General features: G+C 40.6%; 1 protein-coding gene across 5 annotated transcripts in view; it reads left to right on the plus strand.

Annotated features, from left to right (window-relative positions):
• The window catches only part of LOC139756002 (polyamine-transporting ATPase 13A3-like), a 417,344-nt gene that overhangs the window by 327,596 nt on the left and 62,554 nt on the right, over positions 1-27,194 (plus strand). For all 5 annotated transcript variants that reach the window (XM_071674925.1, XM_071674926.1, XM_071674927.1 and 2 more), the window contains 2 exons: positions 5,232-5,324; positions 18,655-18,762. In XM_071674925.1, the coding sequence (XP_071531026.1) occupies positions 5,232-5,324; positions 18,655-18,762 (201 nt within the window). The remainder of the gene's footprint in view (positions 1-5,231; positions 5,325-18,654; positions 18,763-27,194) is intronic.

Genomic DNA, 27,194 nt, shown 5'->3' on the forward strand with positions numbered 1-27,194 from the left:
TCTTTTTGTCTTTCTTAATTCTCTCAATATTTCAATTAAGGCCCAGCCTAGATGTGGACTTCTGTCTGTGACTGGAGCCCCCAACGTAAGAAAACAGAAAAGTATGAAAGGAATCCTGGTTTTTTGTTTTCCACATTTGTAGTTAGCACCAGGAATAAAGAAAGAGCACTCAGTTGCTCACATCCTTGTCTCAAGCTGTCATGTATAATGTGCTCAAACCAGAACCCCCTTTCCATAGGTAAGCCCCACAGACTTTCCTTCTATGATTTCCCATAGCTGCTTAATATGCTGTGGTTAAGCCAATCAACAGCACCTCACCCTATGTATACAACATCACCCTGATTTATACCAAGCAAGCCTTTCACCCTCCTGTATGTTCAGACTGTGATAACTCAAAGCATCATTTATTCCATCCTTCCATCTCATTCTTGGTTTCACCCTCCTTCTTGTTCTCTCTACTTCTGACCCATGAAATGATCACCTCCTATATGGATATTGATAGTATGTAATGCATATGGGTATTCAGATTTAATTTTTACATGAAATAATGATATTAGCTGTTTATTGACTAAGTTGAGTCAGTTTGTGTACCAAATATAGAGAAACAGTATTTCACATTTTATATATTTATTATTTATTTTGCTTTGTCGCTGTCTCCCGCGTTAGCGAGGTAGCGCAGGGAAACAGACGAAAGAATGGCCCAACCCATCCACATATACATGTGTATACATACACGTCCACACACGCAAATATACATACCTATACATCTCAACGTATACATATACATACACACACAGACATATACATATATACACATGTACATAATTCACCCTGGTTCAGTCCATTAATAGCACGTCGACCCCGGTATACCACATCGTTCCAATTCATTCTATTCCTCTCACGCCTTTCACCCTCCTGCATGTTCAGGCCCCGATCACTCAGAATCTTTTTCACTCCATCTTTCCACCTCTAATGTGGTCTCCCACTTCTCCTTGTTCCCTCCACATCTGACAAATATATCCTGTTGGTCAATCTATCCTCACTCATTCTCTCCATGTGACCAAACCATTTCAAAACACCCTCTTCTGCTCTCTCAACCGCACTCTATTTATTACCACACATCTCTCTTACCCTATTATTACTTACTCGATTGAACCACTTCACACCACATATTGTCCTCAAACATCTCATTTCCAGCACATCCACCCTCCTGAACACAACTCTATCCATAGCCCACTCCTTGCAACCATATAACATTGTTGGAACCACTATTCCTTCAAACATACCCATTTTTGCTTTCGGAGATAATGTTCTCGCCTTCCACACATTTTTCAATGCTCCCAGAACTTTTGCCCCCTCCCCCACCCTATGATTCACTTCTGCTTCTGTGGTTCCATCCGCTGCCAGATCCACTCCCAGATATCTAAAACACTTCACTTCCTCCAGTTTTTCTCCAACTAAACTCACCTCCCAATTTACTTGTCCCTCAACCCTACCTAATAACCTTGTACCTAATAACCTTGCTCTTATTCACATTTACTCTCAACTTTCTTCTTTCACACACTTTACCAAACTCAGTCACCAGCTTCTGCAGTTTCTCACATGAATCAGCCACCAGCGCTGTATCATCAGTGAACAACAAGTGGCTCACTTCCCAAGCTCTCTCATCCACAACAGACTGCATACTTGCCCCTCTTTCCAAAACTCTTGCATTTATTTCCCTAACAACCCCATCCATAAACAAATTAAACAACCATGGAGACATCACACACCCCTGCCACAAACCTACATTCACTGAGAACCAGTCACTTTCCTCTCTTCCCACATACAGTCACTTTCCTCTCTTCCCACATATACACATGCCTTACATCCTCGATAAAAACTTTTCACTGCTTCTAACAACTTGCCTCCCACACCATATATTCTTAATACCTGCCACAGAGCATCTCTATCAACTCTATCATATGCCTTCTCCAGATCTGTAAATGCTACATACAAATCCATTTGCTTTTATAAGTATTTCTCACATACATTCTTCAAAGCAAACACCTGATCCACAGATCCTCTACCACTTCTGAAACCACAGTGCTCTTCCCCAATCTGATGCTCTGTACATGCCTTCACCCTCTCAATCAATATCCTCCCATGTAATTTCCCAGGAGTACTCAACAAACTTATACCTCTGTAATTTGAGCACTCACTCTTATCCCCTTTGCCTTTGTTCAGTGGCACTATGCAAGCATCCGCCAATCCTCAGGCACCTCACCATGAGACATACATACATTGAACAACTTTACCAACCAGTCAACAATACAGTCACCCCCTTTTTTAATAAATTCTACTGCATTATCATCCAACCCGCTGCCTTGCTGGCTTTCATCTTCTGCAAAGCTTTTACCACCTCTTCTCTGTTTACCAAATCATTTTCCCTAACCCTCTCACTTTGCACACCACCTCGACCAAAACACCCTATATTTGCCACTTTATCATCAAACACATTCAACAAACCTTCAAAATACTCACTCCATATCTTTCTCACATCACCAATACTTGTTATCACTTCCCCATTAGCCCCCTTCACTGAAGTTCCCATTTGTTCCCTTGTCTTATGCACTTTATTTACCTCCTTCCAAAGCATCTTTTTATTCTCCCTAAAATTCAATGATACTCTCTCACCCCAACTCTCATTTGCCCTCTTTTTCACCTCTTGCACCTTTCTCTTGACCTCCTGCCTCTTTCTTTAATACTTCTCCCAGTCCTTTGCATTACTTCCCTGCAAAAAATGTCCAAATGCCTCTCTCTTCTCTTTCACTAGGAATCTTACTTCTTCATCTTACCACTCACTACCCTTCCTAATCTGCCCACCTCCCATGCTTCTCATGCCACAAGCATCTTTTGTGCAAGCCATCACTGCTTCCCTAAATACATCGCATTCCTCCCCCACTCCCCTTACGTCCTTAGTTCTCACCTTTTTCCATTCTGTACTCAGTCTCTCCTGGTACTTCCTCACATAAGTCTCCTTCCCAAGCTCACTTACTCTAACCACTCTTTTCACCCCAACGTTCTCTCTTCTTTTCTGAAAACCTCTACAAATCTTCACCTTTGCCTCCACAAGATAATGATCAGACATCCCTCCAGTTACACCTCTCAGCACATTAACATCCAAAAGCCTGTCTTTTGTGCACCTGTCAATTAACACGTAATCCAATAACGTTCTCTGGCCATCTCTCCTACTTACATACGTATACTTTTGTATATCTCTCTTTTTAAACCAGGTATTCCCAATCATCAGTCCTTTTTCAGCACATAAATCTACAAGCTCTTCACCATTTCCATTTACAACACTGAACACACCATGTACACCAATTATTCCCTCAACTGCCACATTACTCACCTTTGCATTCAAATCACCCATAACTATAACCCGGTCTCGTGTATCAAAACTACTAACACACTCACTCAGCTGCTCCCAAAACACTTGCCTCTCATGATCTTTCTTCTCATGCCCAGGTGCATATGCACCAATAATCACCTATGTCTCTCCATCCACTTTCAGTTTTACCCATATCAATCTAGAATTTACTTTCTTACACTCTATCACATACTCCCACCACTCCTGTTTCATGAGTAGAGCTACTCTTTCCCTTGCTCTTGTCCTCTCACTAACCCCTGACTTTACTCCCAAGACATTCTCAAACCACTCTTCCCCTTTACCCTTGAGCTTTGTTTCACTCAGAGCCAAAACATCCAGGTTCCTTTCCTCAAACATACTACCTATCTCTCCTTTTTTTTCATCTTGGTTACATCCACACACATTTAGACACCCCAGTCTGAGCCTTCGAGGAGGATGAGCACTCCTTGCATGACTCCTTCTGTTTCTCCTTTTATGCATATTTTATGTAAATCAGAATTTTTTTTGTTCATTATGGATTTCAGGGAAATTTTGTGCCAGACTTTGGAAATGTATCTTCTTTTGAGGCTGAAAAGTGCTAGAAAACATCATATTGATGATTTGATTTTTTTTGTGGATTATTGACACTGGGAATCAGCCTGAAAAATGATCATGTTGCAAAAGGGTTATGTCTCAGATTCTTTGTTTCACACACTTTCCTTGACTCGGATGCTTTTTTCTAACCCCATCTGTGTCACCTGCAAACAAGAATTGACTCACCTCATTGAATACATATGATGGAAAAAGATAGTTTTATTTAGTACTACATTTTAAAGTATCATTACTTCAGTTAAAAGGAGGGTAGTTGATGTTTAACATGTGAATGACTGAAGTGTTTGGTACAGATATAACTTGCCATCCAGCCCACAATCAGAGAGGTATATTTAGTATAGAGGAGGAGGAATAAGAATATACATAATGAAAGAGCTTATAGTGATGATATGTTCAGTGAGATATGCTATATTTTAGAAATTTTACATTTTGTCTAAAATATTGCTCAGATTTTTTTTCCATTGTTTCCAATATAGGATGATCAGAAATTGTTTACCACTGAAGATGAGTAATTTGATTTTACAGACTTGGAGATGTAGGGAAGGGACAGTATTAGTGGATTAGGAAGTTGAGAAACTAAGTTTAGTAGACAGTTATCTTCAGATGATTCTTTAGACAGATGAGGAGTTACAGGTAAAGGTTTATCTTATGTGATATATCTGATAAAGTAGAGAAGCAAAAGAATTGTAAAACTATGCAAACATAATTGAGAAAATATATATAAAAACTTTTCTTTTATTTCTCTGCCTACAAATACTAGGATTGTTTGTATTTCATTTAGTCATGTATTGATTTTAGCACTACAGTGTACATGTACATTAAACAAGTTATTATGCAGTTACATATTTTTTTACACATTTTATATCTACATTATATTAGAAGAATGCACCTGAGACTTCTGATTGCAAATTCTGCCATTATGTATTGTTAATTCCTCTAAACCTCTTTTGTCTTTATTAAACTTCTGATGTGGATAGCATTTTGCTATCACTTGTTGTTTTCACTGTACTTTACTATCTTGATGTGCAAGACTTGTTATAATTATTAGGTAAAGAGCACTTTGATAACTTTAAATGTAGTTTAGAATTAAGGAACCACATAGTACATAACAAGGAAGATGAATAGGAACAGAGTCAGTTGAAAGGTCTGGAGATTTGAGTTTTGCAATTTAAGGAGTACAAGTTTGCAAAATTTAATCACATAATCTTGTAATTTTTTACTTTTTCAGTATATACGTGGACTGTCTGCATCAACAATAGCTCTAGACTCGATGGATCTGATCACTATTGTAATTCCTCCTGCATTACCGATGGCCATGACGGTAAGAGACTGTCATGTTATTTTTGTATGCAATATTGATTTAGAATATTACTTGGCATTACTGGACATTACCAGACAATCCCTGCTAGTTGTTATGTTGCAAGTGAAAAGTTACTTTCAATGAGCATGTTTCATCATCTGTTGATAAAAGGGAATACATTCTCATGAAGGAACTTCTCACTTCAAAGGATTCCATCAGCTCACTGCTTCTGGAAGTGGTGCAGCTTGGAAGCTAAAGGAGCCCTTTCAGACAAAGGGGTCCTGTGGCTATATAATTATGGCACTGGTAATATTAAGAATATGAGCCTCCTCTTTGGTGTGTGTTTTGAAAATATGAGCCCCTGCTCTATTTGTGTTTGGTGCTTTTATCCAAAATAAAGAGGAAATTCATGTTTTGCTTGACATAGTAAGCATTCTACCCTCTGCACAGAATTTTTCTCTCCAGGGTCTGATTGTCTTGCAAGACTTGAGAGGAACTCTAGGCTCTCTCTGGGGGTTAGAAATCTCTTAACCTCATGCCTTTCATTGAGGTAATAGCTATCATCTCTCATTGACCACTTATTTGGTCCTTGCAGCTATCTGGCTTAGCCTGGCTCTAACTACTGATTAACCTGCAACCTTCAATTAGTTATGATGTCATTATCTTGCTAGTTGTTGTTAGCTTCCTGTCTCATGATTCTCTGGCTTCCAAATATGTTTGGACATGCTATTCCAGCCAGTTTTCTTCTTTTGGCCTCTGACCTACCATGGATAAGTATCCTTTTCTGATTTTTTTAAGATGTGATGCATTTATGTAGCTGAATTCTTTTATGGGTGTTGCTGGACTCTGCCTACACATGGTCATATCATGTGTGAAAAGTCAACTTCAATGAGGATGTATCATTGCTGCAAAGCAACTTAATTCTATTTTTTGAGAAGGTTGTCTCTAAACCTCCTCCTCTGTGTTGCTATGTCCTCAGGACTAATGTAATTATTCATTCCCAGAAATATGTTTTGAGGTATGAAATATTGTTTCTATGTGTGTCTTGTCCTACAAGCAGTTTTCTGGTTTGTTATTTCTTGCCCTACATTTCTTTTTCTTTTGAAAAATTGTTTCCTTAATTGATGGTGATCACCATCAGGTTGATGTCTGTTTTTCAAGAATTATGAAGCAGGTTGGTATGAAATGGCTTGCAGAATGATGAATCATTGCTGATTGTTTGTGGATAGATTGAAGCCAAGCCAGAAGGCTGCTAGCACCAAATAGGTGGTTAAGAAGGGGTAAAAAGCATTTACCTTACTGGAACACTGGAGGCTAAAAGGTTTCTAACCCACGGGATCCTAGAGACTTTCTCAAGGCAAAACAGGACTCCACCATGGAGAAAAACAGTTTTTCATACCTCAAAACGTATAATTCATTCACCAATATTTGATAATAAGGGAGCTTTGATGATTTCAGCTTTGCATGATTTATCAGCCATGTTATTGGTCAACCCATCATATTAGTCATAATTACAGTAGGACAGTGAACACAAAATTGCTTTGAACAACCAGTTCTTATAGTGACTCATGTAAAAAGTCTTTAGTTTTTAAAACATTTGTAGAACTATGACTTCAGGTCTTCATAGCACAATAGCTCTAAGAATCAACATTTTCATCACTTTGCTCAAATCGACAATGAGTTGTCTCTAGTAGAAGCAACATTGGGAGGAATGTTTCATCATCTTTTGGTTTTAGAGAATTCACATTGATGCTTCCCATTTGTATATCTCTTTATTATTCCATTAATCTTATGTACTTTGCTCTTTGCAAACTGAAGACAGAGCTACTACTCATGGATGACTTAAACAAAATTCCAGTCAATCTTTTTAATACATATTCAAGTTATCCCACAGAACAGATGAAAGTATGGCCTCATTTGCTTACATCCACTCTCTAGATGTCAGGTGTGATATACAAAAAACAAGAGACCCCTATCCATAACCAAGCCCCAGAGACCTTTCTGTGGTTTCTCCCAACCAATTTATATGCCCTGGTTCAGCTTATTGACAACATGTCTTTCCCTGTTGATCACATTGCTCCAGTCGCTCTTTCCCATGCGTGCCTCTCACCCTCCTGCATGTTCAGGCTCTGAGCCTTCAAAGTTTCCCTACATCCTACCACTTTCTCCTTAGTTCCCCCTTTTCTTTATCCTGTCTGCTTCTGATAAGTATACCCTCAAGTCATCCTTTCCTTTCTCATCCTCTCCATATGTCCAGATTGTCAGTTTAACTTCTTTAGCTCTTTCATACATACTCCTCTTACTGCCAGACAGCTGTCTTACCTTATAATTTCTTATTCGATCAACCTTCTTACACTACATTTTGTCCTCAGACATTTCATTTCCAACACATTTATTCTGTTCCTTACATCTTTGTCAAAGGTCCATGTCTCACATCCATACAACACTGATAGGACTACTATATCATGAGAGATAACCATTTTTGCTCCTAAAGACCGTGAACTTTTTTTCCACACAATGCTCATTGTGTCCAAGACCTTTCCCCTCATTTACCCTGTGGCTCACTTCAGCTCATATAGTTCAGTTTGCTACTATGTCCTCTCCCAGATGTTTGAAAGACTTCAATTGCTCCAAATTCCTTCCATTCAAATAACCTTTCTCTTTTTGCTTATAACTTGTCTCTTTTCACTGCTAAACCTGATAAACTTGCTTTTATTTACATTTACTCTCAACTTTCTCAACACCAATTTCTGCAGTTTCTCATTTTAATCCACCACCATCTCTATGTTATTAACAAACAGAACTGACCCACCTCACAGCAGTGGGGGCAGACTGTATACCTACTTTTTGCCCCAAGAACCTTGCATTCACCTCCCTCACCTCCCCTTCCAAGGATGTCACACACTCCTGATACAGATGCACCTTCACCTGGAACCACTTACCCTCTCTCTACCTACTTGCATACATGCCTTACCCTCTTGATGAAAACTTCTCCCTGCTTTTAAAAGCTTTTTTCTCACACCATATATTTGCAGCACTGTTCACATAGTATCTCTATCAACCCTATGATATGCTCTCTTCAGATCCATAAATTCTGCATACAGATCCTTGTTTCTGTACAGTATGTCACACACATTCTTCAGAGGAAATACCTGATGCATGCACCCTTTACAACTCCTGATATCACATTGCGCTTCCCCAGTCTGATGCTCTGTGCATACCTTCAGCCTCTCAGTCACCAGTCTTCCAAACAGCCAAGCCACTATACTCAACATATGTATGTCTTTGTGATTTGAGGATTCAGTTAGGTGCCCCCTTCATTCACAAAATGGCCCTATACAGGCATTCCACCAGTCTTTGGGTACCTTACCATGTTTCATACACACACTGAAAATCTTTAATTAACCAGTCAACAACACAATCACCACCTTTCTTATGAAATTTATCTGTAGTACCATGCACTCCAGCCACTTTCCTGCACATCATCTTACTCATTGCTTTCACTAAGTCTTACCACCACCTTACTTTCCCTGACTTCACTTTTCATACGTCTACATCCAAAACATCCCACATCTGCTACCCTGTCATCAAGCACATTTAACAACCCTGCTTATACCTCCACATCCAAAACATCCCACATTTGCTACCCTGTCATCAAGCACATTGAACAACCGTGCAAAGTACTAATTCCATCTCTTTACCTCTTTGCTTGCCACCATCTCCCTGTTTGCTTTGCTTCCTTCACCAGTTTTCACCTTTGTTTTCTTGTTTTTTCTGTTAACCTTCCAAAACAATTTCTTATTCTCCCTAGAGTTTTCTGATACTTGCTTACCCTAACTCTCATTTGCCATCCTTTTCCGCCCCTATTCTTTCCTCTTGACCACATTCTGCTTTATCTTGTACATTTCCATATCACATGCACTCTTTGCATATAATGCCCATTCACCCCTCATTCATTTTTCAGTAGCAACATAATTTTCTCATTCTACCACTCACTGCCCTATCTTACCTGCCCTTCTCCCACTTTCTGTAAGCCACACACTTCTCTTCCTTATGCAGACAGTGCTTCCCTAAACACCTACCATTCCTCATCCACTCCTCTAACTTCATATCTCTCACCTTTTGTCATTCTACAATCCAGTCAAAGTATACAACAGAATTACATGAGCTTGTGTCAGTTTAAAAGTGAGGGAGTTGGTACTTGAGTGCCAGGAGTGGGAGAGAAAGAGAGGAGGGTAGAAAAGAGACCTAGTTCAACAGAATATTGCACATCAAAATGCAAAAGAAAGTAGAGATGCCGTGTGAGAGCAAAGATGGGCACTAAAGCGATAATCCAATAACAATTATCAGTTAATTTTTTAATTGGACTATTATTGTTAGTTAACTTCTATAACCGTTATCGGACCAGTTAAATTTCGATAACTTGATCTTTTAGTCTGATAAAGTCCATTAATTTTTTGTCCAATAAAATTTTTATCTTTTTAGGTTTTTTAGGTTGTTCAGTATAATTGTTATTCTTTGCTGTTAATTCTGTTTCTTGTAACAGGAAAGTTTAAACTACAATTTTTTGTACGATTGATATACTTCGTTGTTCATTTTGTTTGTTGTCATTTAATTGTATATATGATATGTCACGTTTTATATGAATAAAATATATAGCTTAGATATATTTTTTATATATATATATATATATATTTTTTTTTTTTTCCAAAAGAAGGAACAGAGAAGAGGGCCAGGTGAGATATTCCCTCAAAGACCCAGTCCTCTGTTCTTAACGCTACCTCGCTATCGTGGGAAATGGCGAATAGTATGAAAGAAAAGAAAGAAAATATTGTTCATTTGTTTTGTTGGGGTGAAGAGAGTGGTGAGGGTAAGTGAGCTTGGGAAGGAGACTTGTGTGAGGAAGTACCAAAAGAGACTGAGTACAAAATGGAAAAAGGTGAGAACAAAGGACGTAAGGTGAGTGGGGGAGGTATGGGATGTATTTAGGGAAGCAGTGAGGGCTTGCGCAAAAGATGCTTGTGGCATGAGAAGCGTGGGAGGTGGGCAGATCAGAAAGGGTAGTGAGTGGTGGGATCAAGAAGTAAGATTATTAGTGAAAGAGAAGAGAGAGGCATTTGGACAATTTTTGCAGGGAAATAATGCAAATGAGTGGGAGATGTATAAAAGAAAGAGGCAGGAGGTCAAGAGAAAGGTGCAAGAGGTGAAAAAGAGGGAAAATGAGAGTTGGGGTTAGAGAGTACCATTAAATTTTAGGGAAAATAAAGAGATGTTCTGGAAGGAGGTAAATAAAGTGTGTAAGACATGGGAACAAATGAGAACTTCAGTGAAGGGGGCTAATGGGGAGGTGATAACAAGTAGTGGTGATGTAAGAAGGAGATGGAGTATTTTGAAGGTTTGTTGAATGTGTTTGATGATAGAGTGGCAGATATAGGGTGTTTTGGTCGAGGTGGTGTGTAAAGTGAGAGGGTTAGGGAGAATGATTTGGTAAACAGAGAAGAGGTAGTAAAAGATTTGCGGAAGATGAAAGCCTGCAAGGCAGCGGGTTTGGATGGTATTGCTGTGTAATTTATTAAAAAAGGGGGTGACTGTATTGTTGACTGGTTGGTAAGGTTATTTACTGTATGTATGACTCATGGTGAGGTGCCTGAGGATTGGAGGAATGCTTGCACAGTGCCATTGTACAAAGGCAAAGGGGATAAAAGTGAGTGCTCAAATTACAGAGGTATAACTTTGTTGAGTATTCCTGGGAAATTATATGGGAGGGTATTGATTTAGAGGGTGAAGGCATGTACAGAGCATCAGATTGGGGAAGAGCAGTATGGTTTCAGAAGTGGTAGAGGATGTGTGGATCAGGTGTTTGCTTTGAAGAATGTATGCAAGAAATACTTCAAAAAGCAAATGGATTTGTATGTAGCATTTATGGATCTGGAGAAGGCATATGATAGAGTTGATAGAGATGCTCTGTGGAAGTTATTAAGAATATATGGTGTGGGAGGTAAGTTGTTAGAAGTAGTGAAGAGTTTTTATCGAGGATGTAAGGCATGTGTACGTGTGGGAAGAGAGGAAAGTGATCGGTTCTCAGTGAATGTTGGTTTGCGGCAGGGGTGCGTGATGTCTCCATGATTGTTTGATTTGTTTATGGATGGGGTTGTTAGGGAGGTGAATGCAAGAGTTTTGGAAAGAGGGGCAAGTATGCCGTCTGTTGTAGATGAGAGAGCTTGAGAAGTGGGTCAGTTGTTGTTCACTGATAATACAGCGCTAGTGGCTGCTTTGGGTGAGAAACTGCAGGAAGCTGGTGACTGAGTTTGGTAAAGTGTGTGAAAGAAGAAAGCTGAGAGTAAATGTGTTTGGTTATAAGGTACAGTAGGGTTGAGGGTCAGGTCAATTGGGAGGTAAGTTTGAATGGAGAAAAACTGGAGGAAGTGAAGTGTTTTAGATATCTAGGAGAGGATTTGGCAGCGGATGGAACCATGGAAGTGGGAGTGAATCATAGGGTGGGGGAGGGGGCAAAAGTTCTAGGAGCGTTGAAAAATGTGTGGAAGTCAAGAACATTATCTCGGAAAGCAAAAATGGGTATGTTTAAAGGAATAGGGGTTCCAACAATGTTATATGGTTTGCGAGGCGTGGGCTATAGATAGAGTTGGGCGGAGGAGGGTGGATGTGCTGGAAATGAGATGTTTGAGGACAATATGTGGTGTTAGGTGGTTTGATCGAGTAAGTAATGAAAGGGTAAGAGAGATGTGTGGTAATAAAAAGAGTGTGGTTGAGAGAGCAGAAGAGAGTGTTTTGAAATGGCTTGGTCACATGGAGATAATGAGTGAGGAAAGATTGACAAAGAGGATATTTTTGTCAGAGGTTGAGGGAACGAGGAGAAGTGGGAGACCAAATTGTAGGTGGAAAGATGGAGTGAAGAAGATTTTGAGTGATTGTAGCCTGAACATGCCGGAGGGTGAAAGGTGTGCAAGGAATAGAGTGAATTGGAACGATGTGGTATACCAAGGTCGACATGCTGTCAGTGGATTGAACCAGGGTGTGTGAAGCGTCTGTGGGGCCTGGATGTGGAAAGGGAGCTGTGGTTTCAGTGAATTATACATGACAGATAGAGACTGAGTGTGAATGAACGTGGCCTTTGTTGTCTTTTCCTAGCACTACCTTGTGCGCATGCGGGGGGAGGGGGTTGTTATTTCATGTGTAGCGGGGTGGCGATGGGAATGAATAGTGGCAGACAGTATGAATTATGTACATGTGTATATATGTATATGCCTGTATGTGTATATATATATATGTATACCTTGAGATGTATGGGTATGTATATTTGCGTGTGTGGACGTGTATGTATATACATGTGTATGTGGGTGAGTTGGGCCATTCTTTCGTCTGTTTCCTTGCACCACCTCACTAATGCAGGAGACAGCGACAAAGCAAAACAAATAAATAAATATTGTTTTGTATGTCCAACATAGTCATGCAATGATTAATTTTCATTATTTCTGTATAGGGATGAAAATCACATATGTAAAATAATACAAGCAAATATTAAGAACAGATTAATCTTTGCCTTACATTTTATTTTAGTCATAAATCAACCACCATACACACCATTACTAACTCCCTCCCGGACCCCGGTTCTAACTTCTCCAGTCCCCTTTCCTTTCCCTCCCCTATACTGTTCCTGTACTGAACAGGTACAATGCAAGGTTACAAATGGAAGCGGACATATCCATGGATCTTGTTGGTTCACAGTTGCCAATTATCTGGTGGGGGGGGGGGGGAGAATTCTATTAAGATTGATAAACTTTGTAAATATATTGTGTAACGCTAAATGATATACTTTAAAAAGGACAGATATAGGCTGTTCTTTTTTTTTCTCAAAATAAAAAAGGACAACCAGATCTACAAAAGAACAGATTGTTCTTAAAAGGACAGACCTAGCAATCCTTTAATTTTTATTATTTATCTTTATTATTATATCATAATTTCACCTTTTTTTTCAGAATAGGTAGATAGGATTATAACTTCAGTCATACATTAAATAGGGTTGCAGGCCTAATGACCTTCCTCATAGGTCGATGGCCGTAAAACCCAACATCCATCCATCCATCCTTTCACATACTGTGGATTCAGCTGTATCAGCAGTAGCCAGTAACGCTGTTCTGTATCATCGTCAACTTGACAGTGTTCCGTTCTCTAACTTCTCTCTTACGGTCTTGTCTCTACAAGTTAATTTACAACAGTACAAGACTACAATGGACCATGGCCCATGGAACACCAAGACGAAGATCTCAGTATTGAGATTGCCTCTGTCTCAGGCACTTCTGAGTCTCAGCCTGACTCTGTGTGTAGCAGAGACTTCCCAGCCATCTGACAGCCAGGTCAACACCAGCCAGGACCAGGAGCCTTTCCTAAAACCCCTAGCACCACCTGGAGCACTACTTCAAGCTCAGCCATCAGGACAAGGACAACAACAAGATACTCAATTTTGAGTGCCAAAAATTCCTTGTCATTAGCGACAGCAGTGTGCTGTCACTGCCATACATGCCTAATGACCTCTTTGCTGGGTGGAGGGCTGCTAGCTCAAGTACCAATATCAAGCAGAAGGCCAGGAAACTTGTTGACACCTGGCTGGACACTGATGGGAAGGAGGGCATGGCTGACTCTGACTTCATGGAGATATTCACCAACATCCTCTTGAAGTACGACATGCCTATTCCATCCTCTACCACTGTGGAATGGCTTTTCTCTCTCAGCAAGGACATCCTAAGGCCCAAGAGGTCAAGACTGTCTGCTGGACCTAACTTTGAGAAGTTAGTCTTCCTGAAGGGCATCCTGCACATAGTGTGTGACTCATAGACTCTAAAAAGACTCATTGTCATTATGTGATTATTATATCATCATAAGTCATCAGTTATTAGTAATTACTTATTTTTTACATTTTGAGTTGACTAATTGCTAATTCTGAGCTTGTATATAAAAATTTTACCATATGGTATGCATAATAGTTTGATAAATGTACTTAAATTTCTAACTCATCTTTCAGTTCCTGCTGTAATAATTATCTGGTAAATTAGAATTAAGTTCATTGTATTGGTTTGGTTATAAGAGTTTCAAAACTAAATTTTTTAATGAAAATTTAAGAAATTATGAATCAGAAAGTTGCAAAACTTGTAGGAAATGATTACTTAATGTTGGATTAGCATGAATAAGCATTCTCTATGGGTTTTAAAACTTTCTTCTTTGTTTTCTAAAATTTTTATTAAAACGTTATCATTATTGGATTATCGTTACCTTCCCATAACTAGATGTTAGAATTATCGGGTTATCGATATCGGACTTAAAAATTAGGGTTATTGGATTATCGTTATTGGTTAATTTTTAAGTTATCAGTGCCCAACACTGGTGAAGAGCACATGAAAGGCCATTAATGATTGAAAAGATGTGAAATAGCAAAAGACATGTGCAACAAAATCAGCAAAGAATAGCAGAAGAATAGACATAGAAAATGAAACCATTAGTTATTTTAGATACATTAGGAGTTATTCATCAATAGAAGGACAAATGATTAGGCTAAAGGACTAGAGATATGGTCACAAACATTGAAAGACATTCTGAGCAGTTCACTGAAAAGTTTCAGACTGTTATCTCAGTTGACGATACATTATCCTCAATATTGCCTACGATGAAGTACTTAGTACTTTTGATAAGATTATGCCAGAAGTCAGGGCTAGCATGTAGTGCTCACTGCAGGAAAATCAAGAGTTATGAAGAATGTGATGGATGAGTTGCATGTTGTGAAACATAATGTGTGAGATGGAGAGATTGCATGTTTTTGGACTGAATGCCAGAGGCCCACATTTAGGTGGAGAAAAAAAAAAAAAGGTGGCCACCAAGGCTAAAGGAGTGAAAAGCAACAGCCACAAAAGTGCTGGCTCACTGGACAGCTATCTCTAACCCTTATGATACTGAGGTGGGTAAGCACTAGTCAGTGACTGCGTACCTCCTCAGGAGAGATCGTGGATTTAAAGGAAATGATTACACAAGATATAAACTAACTCTTGAAGGATCTAGATCTATTTATGTAGTGCAGTCCTGATGGTATATTTCTGTCTGTATTCAAAAATTGTAAAAGCACTAGATAGGCCACTTGAGATGTTTTTTAAGAATGGGAGATTGATTGATTTAGTGGAAGTGGAGGAGAGCAAATGTCACAGTGTAAGAGTAAGTTTCTTTCTTTCTTCTTTCATACTATTTGCCATTTCCTGCGTTAGCGAGGTAACGTTAAGAACAGAGGACTGAGCCTTTGAGGGAATATCCTCACCTGGTCCCCTTCTCTGTTCCTTCTTTTGGAAAATTAATAAAAACGAATAAAAACGAGAGGAGAGGATTTCCAGCCCCCCCGCTCCCGAGAGTAAGTTTCATGTTTAGTTATTTTATATCCTTAATCATATTCCCAATGTTTAATGCTGTTGTCTGTGTTTAATGTATGTTAATAGTATTGATTGAAAGGGTATGTTACTGTTTTTAAAGGTTTGTTTCCATATTTTTTTAGAATAATTTTTTTTTTTTTTTTGCTTTGTCGCTGTCTCCCGCGTTTGCGAGGTAGCGCAAGGAAACAGACGAAAGAAATGGCCCAACCCACCCCCATACACATGTATATACATACGTCCACACACGCAAATATACATACCTACACAGCTTTCCATGGTTTACCCCAGACGCTTCACATGCCCTGATTCAATCCACTGACAGCACGTCAACCCTGGTATACCACATCGATCCAATTCACTCTATTCCTTGCCCTCCTTTCACCCTCCTGCATGTTCAGGCCCCGATCACACAAAATCTTTTTCACTCCATCTTTCTACCTCCAATTTGGTCTCCCACTTCTCCTCGTTCCCTCCACCTCCGACACATATATCCTCTTGGTCAATCTTTCCTCACTCATTCTCTCCATGTGCCCAAACCATTTCAAAACACCCTCTTCTGCTCTCTCTACCACGCTCTTTTTATTTCCACACATCTCTCTTACCCTTACGTTACTTACTCGATCAAACCACCTCACACCACACATTGTCCTCAAACATCTCATTTCCAGCACATCCATCCTCCTGCGCACAACTCTATCCATAGCCCACGCCTCGCAACCATATAACATTGATGGAACCACTATTCCTTCAAACATACCCATTTTTGCTTTCCGAGATAATGTTCTCGACTTCCACACATTCTTCAAGGCTCCCAGGATTTTCGCCCCCTCCCCCACCCTGTGATCCACTTCCGCTTCCATGGTTCCATCCGCTGCCAGATCCACTCCCAGATATCTAAAACACTTTACTTCCTCCAGTTTTTCTCCATTCAAACTTACCTCCCAATTGACTTGACCCTCAACCCTACTGTACCTAATAACCTTGCTCTTATTCACATTTACTCTTAACTTTCTTCTTTCACACACTTTACCAAACTCAGTCACCAGCTTCTGCCGTTTCTCACATGAATCAGCCACCAGCGCTGTATCATCAGCGAACAACAACTGACTCACTTCCCAAGCTCTCTCATCCCCAACAGACTTCATACTTGCCCCTCTTTCCAAAACTCTTGCATTCACCTCCCTAACAACCCCATCCATAAACAAATTAAACAACCATGGAGACATCACGCACCCCTGCCGCAAACCTACATTCACCGAGAACCAATCACTTTCCTCTCTTCCTACACGTACACATGCCTTACATCCTCGATAAAAACTTTTCACTGCTTCTAACAACTTGCCTCCCACACCATATATTCTTAATACCTTCCACAGAGCATCTCTATCAACTCTATCATATGCCTTCTCCAGATCCATAAATGCTACATACAAATCCATTTGCTTTTCTAAGTATTTCTCACATACATTCTTCAAAGCAAACACCTGATCCACACATCCTCTACCACTTCTGAAACCACACTGCTCTTCCCCAATCTGATGCTCTGTACATGCCTTCACCCTCTCAATCAATACCCTCCCATATAATTTACCAGGAATACTCAACAAACTTATCCCTCTGTAATTTGAGCACTCACTCTTATCCCCTTTGCCTTTGTACAATGGCACTATGCACGCATTCCGCCAATCCTCAGGCACCTCACCATGAGTCATACATACATTAAATAACCTTACCAACCAGTCAACATTATAGTCACCCCCTTTTTTTTTATAAATTCCACTGCAATACCATCCAAACCTGCTGCCTTGCCGGCTTTCATCTTCCGCAAAGCTTTTACTACCTCTTCTCTGTTTACCAAATCATTTTCCCTAACCCTCTCACTTTGCACACCACCTCGACCAAAACACCCTATATCTGCCACTCTATCATCAAACACATTCAACAAACCTTCAAAATACTCACTCCATCTCTTTCTCACATCACCACTACTTGTTATCACCTCCCCATTTGTGCCCTTCACTGAAGTTCCCATTTGCTCCCTTGTCTTATGCACTTTATTTACCTCCATCCAAAACATCTTTTTATTCTCCCTAAAGTTTAATGATACTCTCTCACCCCAACTCTCATTTGCCCTCTTTTTCACCTCTTGCACCTTTCTCTTGACCTCCTGTCTCTTTCTTGTATACATCTCCCACTCAATTGCATTTTTTCCCTGCAAAAATCATCCAAATGCCTCTCTCTTCTCTTTCACTAATAATCTTACTTCTTCATCCCACCACTCACTACCCTTTCTAATCAACCCACCTCCCACTCTTCTCATGCCACAAGCATCTTTTGTGCAATCCATCACTGATTCCCTGAATACATCCCATTCCTCCCCCACTCGCCTTACTTCCATTGTTCTCACCTTTTTCCATTCTGTACTCAGTCTCTCCTGGTACTTCCTCACACAAGTCTCCTTCCCAAGCTCACTTACTCTCACCACCCTCTTCACCCCAACATTCACTCTTCTTTTCTGAAAACCCCTACAAATCTTCACCTTAGCCTCCACAAGATAATGATCAGACATCCCTCCAGTTGCACCTCTCAGCACATTTACATCCAAAAGTCTCTCTTTCGCGCGCCTGTCAATTAACACGTAATCCAATAACGCTCTCTGGCCATCTCTCCTACTTACATACATATACTTATGTATATCTCGCTTTTTAAACCAGGTATTCCCAATCACCAGTCCTTTTTCAGCACATAAATCTACAAGCTCTTCACCATTTCCATTTACAACACTGAACACCCCATGTATACCAATTATTCCCTCAACTGCCACATTACTCACCTTTGCATTCAAATCACCCATCACTATAACCCGGTCTCGTGCATTATTTTTCAAAATAATATTTACTGATTTTCTATTATCTTATCCTCAGGTTGGAATCTTGTATGCTCTTCAGAGGCTGAAGAATCAGAAAATCTTTTGCATTTCCCCACGCTCCATCAACATATCAGGAGTCCTGAACTGCATTTGTTTTGATAAGGTACAAAGTTAATTGTGAAAGACTAAATTTATGAGTTCCATGAAGAACTAACCTGGTTAGAACACTTTGAATTATATATTGGTGTTTACCTCTGTGTATGGTATTAGACAGTCTTGATAAACAAATTGAAGTACATGTATTTCTGACTTTTTTGAGCCCAATTGCTTCCCTCAACTCAGCCAGGTAATGTCAGGAGCAATTGAACAGTGGCTTCATTTGCACAGATCCACTCTCTAGCTCTTATATATTATGTACCAAAATCACAGTCCACCATCCTCAGTCAGACCCCACACACAGTTGCAAAGTTTACCTTGACTGCTCCATATTCCCTGCTTCAGCCCATCAACAGATTTTTTTTTTTATTAATGTTGAAGGCTCCAGTCATGGACAAAAGTCTACATCAAGATTGGGCCCTAATTAATATACAGAGAAAATTATTGTTGACTGGTTGGTAAGGTTATTTAATGTATGTATGACTCATGGTGAGGTGCCTGAGGATTGGCGGAATGCGTGCATAGTGCCATTGTACAAAGGCAAAGGGGATAAGAGTGAGTGCTCAAATTACAGAGGTATAAGTTTGTTGAGTATTCCTGGTAAATTATATGGGAGGGTATTGATCGAGAGGGTGAAGGCATGTACAGAGCATCAGATTGGGGAAGAGCAGTGCGGTTTCAGAAGTGGTAGAGGATGTGTGGATCAGGTGTTTGCTTTGAAGAATGTATGTGAGAAATACTTAGAAAAGCAAATGGATTTGTATGTAGCATTTATGGATCTGGAGAAGGCATATGATAGAGTTGATAGAGATGCTCTGTGGAAGGTATTAAGAATATATGGTGTGGGAGGCAAGTTGTTAGAAGCAGTGAAAAGTTTTTATCGAGGATGTAAGGCATGTGTACGTGTAGGAAGAGAGGAAAGTGATTGGTTCTCAGTGAATGTAGGTTTGCGGCAGGGGTGTGTGATGTCTCCATGGTTGTTTAATTTGTTTATGGATGGGGTTGTAAGGGAGGTAAATGCAAGAGTCCTGGAAAGAGGGGCAAGTATGAAGTCTGTTGGGGATGAGAGAGCTTGGGAAGTGAGTCAGTTGTTGTTCGCTGATGATACAGCGCTGGTGGCTGATTCATGTGAGAAACTGCAGAAGTTGGTGACTGAGTTTGGTAAAGTGTGTGGAAGAAGAAAGTTGAGAGTAAATGTGAATAAGAGCAAGGTTATTAGGTACAGTAGGGGTGAGGGTCAAGTCAATTGGGAGGTGAGTTTGAATGGAGAAAAACTGGAGGAAGTGAAGTGTTTTAGAATATCTGGGAGTGGATCTGTCAGCGGATGGAACCATGGAAGCGGAAGTGGATCATAGGGTGGGGGAGGGGGCGAAAATTTTGGGAGCCTTGAAAAATGTGTGGAAGTCGAGAACATTATCTCGGAAAGCGAAAATGGGTATGTTTGAGGGAATAGTGGTTCCAACAATGTTGTATGGTTGCGAGGCGTGGGCTATGGATAGAGGTGTGCGCAGGAGGATGGATGTGCTGGAAATGAGATGTTTGAGGACAATGTGTGGTGTGAGGTGGTTTGATCGAGTAAGTAACGTAAGGGTAAGAGAGATGTGTGGAAATAAAAAGAGCGTGGTTGAGAGAGCAGAAGAGGGTGTTTTGAAATGGTTTGGGCACATGGAGAGAATGAGTGAGGAGAGATTGACCAAGAGGATATATGTGTCGGAGGTGGAGGGAACGAGGAGAAGAGGGAGACCAAATTGGAGGTGGAAAGATGGAGTGAAAAAGATTTTGTGTGATCGGGGCCTGAACATGCAGGAGGGTGAAAGGAGGGCAAGGAATAGAGTGAATTGGAGTCATGTGGTATACAGGGGTTGACGTGCTGTCAGTGGATTGAATCAAGGCATGTGAAGCGTCTGGGGTAAACCATGGAAAGCTGTGTAGGTATGTATATTTGCGTGTGTGGACGTGTGTATGTACATGTGTATGGGGGGGGGGGGGAGGTTGGGCCATTTCTTTCGTCTGTTTCCTTGCGCTACCTCGCAAACGCGGGAGACAGCGACAAAGTAAAAAAAAAAAAAAAAAAAAAAAAAAAAAAGAAAAGAAAAGAGGATGTAAGGCATGTGTACGTGTAGGAAGAGAGGAAAGTGATTGGTTCTCAGTGAATGTAGGTTTGCGGCAGGGGTGTGTGATGTCTCCATGGTTGTTTAATTTGTTTATGGATGGGGTTGTTAGGGAGGTAAATGCAAGAGTCTTGGAAAGAGGGGCAAGTATGAAGTCTGTTGGGGATGAGAGAGCTTGGGAAGTGAGTCAGTTGTTGTTCGCTGATGATACAGCGCTGGTGGCGGATTCATGTGAGAAACTGCAGAAGCTGGTGACGGAGTTTGGTAAAGTGTGTGGAAGAAGAAAGTTAAGAGTAAATGTGAATAAGAGCAAGGTTATTAGGTACAGTAGGGTTGAGGGTCAAGTCAATTGGGAGGTGAGTTTGAATGGAGAAAAACTGGAGGAAGTGAAGTGTTTTAGATATCTGGGAGTGGATCTGTCAGCGGATGGAACCATGGAAGCGGAAGTGGATCATAGGGTGGGGGAGGGGGCGAAAATTTTGGGAGCCTTGAAAAATGTGTGGAAGTCGAGAACATTATCCCGGAAAGCAAAAATGGGTATGTTTGAAGGAATAGTAGTTCCAACAATGTTGTATGGTTGCGAGGCGTGGGCTATGGATAGAGTTGTGCGCAGGAGGATGGATGTGCTGGAAATGAGATGTTTGAGGACAATGTGTGGTGTGAGGTGGTTTGATCGAGTAAGTAACGTAAGGGTGAGAGAGATGTGTGGAAATAAAAAGAGCGTGGTTGAGAGAGCAGAAGAGGGTGTTTTGAAATGGTTTGGGCACATGGAGAGAATGAGTGAGGAAAGATTGACCAAGAGGATATATGTGTCGGAGGTGGAGGGAACGAGGAGAAGAGGGAGACCAAATTGGAGGTGGAAAGATGGAGTGAAGAGGATTTTGTGTGATCGGGGCCTGAACATGCAGGAGGGTGAAAGGAGGGCAAGGAATAGAGTGAATTGGAGCGATGTGGTATACAGGGGTTGACGTGCTGTCAGTGGATTGAATCAAGGCATGTGAAGCGTCCGGGGTAAACCATGGAAAGCTGTGTAGGTATGTATATTTGCGTGTGTGGACGTGTGTATGTACATGTGTATGGGGAGGGTTGGGCCATTTCTTTCGTCTGTTTCCTTGCGCTACCTCGCAAATGCGGGAGACAGCGACAAAGTATAAAAAAAAAAAAAAAAAAAAAAAAAAAAAAAAAAAAAAAAAAGACAAGGGAAAGTATTTATGAGTTTTTACGAAAATGGAAAACCTATCCTCTGAAATGTGCTAGGTCATAGTTATTGGGAGAGACTTGAGAAGGTAGAGAGTTCCAAAGCTTCAGCATGTGGGGAAAGAATGGCCCACCCTTGAGTTTCTGTTGGCCACACAATAATCGTGTGATGCAGCAGCTTGCCGAGTATTGCATGGTCTAGCCAGTGGTTTGGGCACACAAGCAGCTTGCTCTCAGGAGCAAAAACCAAAGTAATACCTATAGAAGAGGGGGAAGTGAACCAACACTGCAGTGTAAGGCAAAAGGGTCAAGTTTTGAAGTTAGCATGGGACGTTTTATAAGGCAGAATGTTTTCAACTCAACTCTGTCAAGAAAGGAAGCAGAGCTAAAACCACCCCAATGTAAGAACAGTACTATGTACAAGGACAAATCAATCCCTTGTATAGATGGAGCAACTGTTCAGAAGAGAAGCTTCATCATTTAAACAGGACACCCAGTTTCTTAGAGCAGACTCAGCTATTCCTGTTACACAGGGTTTCCAAGAAAGAGTGAATGTTACAGTAATTCCAGGTATGTTCATTGAGTCATGAGTTGGAATTACAGAACTCTCAAAGGGGAGACAAGAGTTGTGAGGAGTTTTTGGTAGAGAGATGGGTACAAATTGGGTCTTGGTGTCATTAGATATAACAAGATTTTGTGTACTCCACTGAGATATCCTGTCCAAGTCTGAGTTTATTGAGGAAGCTGTGTCAAGACGAGATGCAGATTGAGTGAGAGAAGAGGGAGCAAAATTTAAGGATGTGGATGAATGCATTGCTGATTCGTCAGTGTATGAGTGCATTGGATTATTTACTTAGGAGAGGAAATCATTGAAAAATAGGAGAAAAAGTGTAGGGGGCAGAACCTTAAGGTCACAGCTGTTGATGGTGAAAAGTGGGAAGGCTGATCCATCAACTGCTACATAGATAGATCAGCCAGAGAGGAAGCTGTATATGAAGGAACAAAGTGAGGGAGGGAAGCCAAAAGAAGGGAGCTTAGAGATGAGACCCCAATGCCACACCCTGTCAAAAGCCTTAGATATATCAAGGATAACTACACATAACTCCCCAAAATCTTTCAGGGATGATGACCAGATAGTAGTAAGATAGGAAAGAATATCACCAGTGGATCTCACCTTACAGAAGCCATACTGGTGATTAGAGAGGAGAATGTGATTTTCAATGTATTTAAGGATATGGGAGTTGAGGATGGATTCAAAGACTTTGGAAATGGTAGATGTCAAAGCAATAGGACGATAGTTTGAGGGGTCAGAATGGTCACCGTTCTTTGGGATGGGATGCATCAATGCATGCTTCTAAGGAGAAGGAAAAGTTTAGTTTTTAAACAGAAATATAACAGACAAGCAAGTGCAGGCACAAGTTCAGAGGCACGCTCTTTGAGTACAAGGGAATGGATGCCATCAGAAGCCTTGCTTATGTCCAGAGAGAGAAGCACTTTTTGGACAGTCCAAAAAGAGAATATGGGAAGAGGCATAGGATTAGTATAAGGGGAGCATCAGGGGGTGAAGGAATTTTAGAGTCATCTAAGTTGGAGTTACAGGAACCCCATTATCTTTTTTCAGACTGTCCAAAAAAGATCTTCTCTCTCTGGACACAAGAAAGGCTTATGATCGTAATGACATCCATCCCTGTGTACTGGAAGGGTGTGCCTCTGAGCTTCCACCTGTGCTTGCTCATCTGTTCCATTTCTGTTTAAAAACCAAAACTTTTCTTTCTTGGAAACATGCATTAATGTATGCCATCACTAAGAAGGGTGATCATTCTGACCCCTCTAACTATCATCCTATTGCTTCAACATCCACCATTTCCAAAGTCTTTGAATCCCTCCTCAACTCCCATTCCTTAGATACCTTGAAAGTCACAGTCTTCTCTCTGATCACCAGTATGGTTTCTGTAAGGTGAGATCCACTGGTGATATTCTTTCCTGTCATACTAATGTCTGATCGTCATTCCAGAATCATGTATAGTTGCCCTTGACATATTCAAAGCTTTTGACTGGGTGTGGCATTGGGGTCTCATCTCTAAACTCCCCTCTTTTGGCTTCTCTCCCTCACTTTCCTCATTCATATCTAGCTTCCTTTTTTGCCAGTCATATCTTTATGGTTGTTGATGGATCAGCCTCCCCTCATTTCTTCATCAACACCATTGTCCCTCAAGCTTCAGTCCTGTTCCCTACACTTTATATTGGGTTCATTAAATTGAGGATTAACTGTACTTGGTATTACTGCAACATCCACTCTCTCTTGGAAATCCCATATACTGGAATAGCACATCTGCCTCTAAAAAACTGGGTGTCCTACTTTAATGTCAAAACTTCTTTTCATCTGAACAATTACTTCTTTTATACAAAGGATTGATTCATCCTTGTATAGAGTACTGCTGTCACATCTCAGATGGCTCTAGTTCTGCATCCTTACTAGACAGAATTGAGTCAAAAGTAGTCTAATTCATAAACTGTTCCAAGCTAAATTCCAAACTTGATGCTCTTGCCCTACGATGCAGTGTTGGTTCACTTTCCCTCTTCCATAGGTATTACTTTGGTTTTTGCTCCTGAGAGCTGGCTGCCTTTGTGCCCCCAGCAAAAGGTAGACCATGCAATACTTAGCAAGCTGCTGCATCATATGATTACTGTGTGGCAATGGACAACTCATGGTTCAGCTGTTTTGATAACTGCCTATTTCCTTACATGTTTAAGCTTTGAAACACTCTACCTTCTCATGTCTTTCCCATTAGCTATGACCTGGTCCTTTTTATAAGACAGGTTTTTCGCTTCCTCCAAAATTTGTAAGTACTTTCCCTTGTCTTTTCTTTTTCAATTTCATAATTCTGTATATTTCAATAAAGGCCCAACCTTGATGTGAACTTTTGTCCATGACTGGAGTCTTCAACATAAAAGTATTGGGATGAGAAATTTAAGTAGCAAGTGAAAGAGAGAAGAGAGGTGTATGGGGCACTATATACAAGGAAGTAGTTCGAGTGACTGGAAAATGTACAGGAGAAAGCAGCAGGAGGTTCTGAAGATGTGAAGCCTGATAAAAAAGGGCAATGAGAGTTGGGATGAGCAATTATCAGCAAACTTTCAGGTGAAAAAGAATATGTTTTAGAAAGTGGATAATAGTTTGAAGAAGACAAGAGGACAAATGAGAAAATCAGTAAAGGGGCAAATAGGGAAGTGATATTAGGTAGAGATGAGGTGAAGAGTTGTTGATTTTGTTTAATGATAGGGTGGCAGATGTGTGTTGTTTGGGTTTAGGGAGTTATGCAAAGTGAGTTAGTCATAGCAAGTGGTTTGATGAAAAGGGAAGAGGTGGTAAAAGCTATGCATAAGATGAATTGTGGCAAGGGAGGTAGAGTGGAAGGTATTGCAGTTGAATTTCTTAAGAAAAGTGGTAACTGTTGTTCAGTGGGTAGTGTGGGTGTTCAGTGTGTGTATAGATCCTGGTGGGGTGCGTAAGGATTGGCATAGTTGCAAGGGGGATAGAGGTTGCCTTTGCCATCTCGGCTAAAAAAGAAAAAAAGTCCAGGAGGAAGGTGTAGGTGCTGAAAAAGAGAGCAAATGAGAGTTGGGGTGAGCAAGTATCAGCAACCATGAGGGAGAATATGATGTTTTGGAAGTTGGTTATAGTGTGAGAAAAACAAAAGAACAAATGGAAACATCAGTGAAGGGGGAAATGGGGAAGTGGTAACAAGCAGTGATGAGGTGAAGAGGAGATGGAGTGATTACTCTGAAGGATTGTCGTATGTGTTTGATGATATGGGTGGCAAATGTAGGGTACTTGGTTTGGGTAGGTATGTTAACCGAGAGACTCATGACAAGTGGTTCGGTGAAAGGAGAAAAGGTGGTGAAAGCTCGAATTAGACAGTATGAAATGTGGCAAGGCAGCTGAAATGGATGGTAATTCAGTTGAATTTCCAAAGAAAGGGGGCGACTGTTTTGTTGATTGGTTAGTTAGGATTTTTAGTGTATGTATGTATGTATGTGAGAGGGTTAGGGAAAATGATTTGGTAAACAGAGAAGAGGTAGTAAAAGCTTTGTGGAAGATGAAAGCCGGCAAGGCAGCAGGTTTGGATGGTATTGCAGTGGAATTTATTAAAAAAGGGGGTGACTGTATTGTTGACTGGTTGGTAAGGTTATTTAATGTATGTATGACTCATGGTGAGGTGCCTGAGGATTGGTGGAATGCGTGCATAGTGCCATTGTACAAAGGCAAAGGGGATAAGAGTGAGGGCTCAAATTACAGAGGTATAAGTTTGTTGAGTATTCCTGGTAAATTATATGGGAGGGTATTGATTGAGAGGGTGAAGGCATGTACAGAGCATCAGATTGGGGAAGAGCAGTGTGGTTTCAGAAGTGGTAGAGGATGTGTGGATCAGGTGTTTGCTTTGAAGAATGTATGTGAGAAATACTTAGAAAAGCAAATGGATTTGTATGTAGCATTTATGGATCTGGAGAAGGCATATGATAGAGTTGATAGAGATGCTCTGTGGAAGGTATTAAGAATATATGGTGTGGGAGGCAAGTTGTTAGAAGTAGTGAAAAGTTTTTATCGAGGATGTAAGGCATGTGTACGTGTAGGAAGAGAGGAAAGTGATTGGTTCTCAGTGAATGTAGGTTTGCGGCAGGGGTGTGTGATGTCTCCATGGTTGTTTAATTTGTTTATGGATGGGGTTGTTAGGGAGGTAAATGCAAGAGTTTTGGAAAGAGGGGCAAGTATGAAGTCTGTTGGGGATGAGAGAGCTTGGGAAGTGAGTCAGTTGTAGTTTGCTGATGATACAGCGCTGGTGGCTGATTCATGTGAGAAACTGCAGAAGCTGGTGACTGAGTTTGGTAAAGTGTGTGAAAGAAGAAAGTTAAGAGTAAATGTGAATAAGAGCAAGCTTATTAGGTACAGTAGGGTTGAGGGTCAAGTCAATTGGGAGGTGAGTTTGAATGGAGAAAAACTGGAGGAAGTGAAGTGTTTTAGATATCTGGGAGTGGATCTGGCAGCGGATGGAACCATGGAAGCGGAAGTGGATCATAGGGTGGGGGAGGGGGCGAAAATTCTGGAAGCCTTGAAGAATGTGTGGAAGTC

The sequence above is a fragment of the Panulirus ornatus genome, chromosome 20 (genome assembly GCF_036320965.1).
Source record: "Panulirus ornatus isolate Po-2019 chromosome 20, ASM3632096v1, whole genome shotgun sequence".
NCBI classification, from domain to species: domain Eukaryota; kingdom Metazoa; phylum Arthropoda; class Malacostraca; order Decapoda; family Palinuridae; genus Panulirus; species Panulirus ornatus.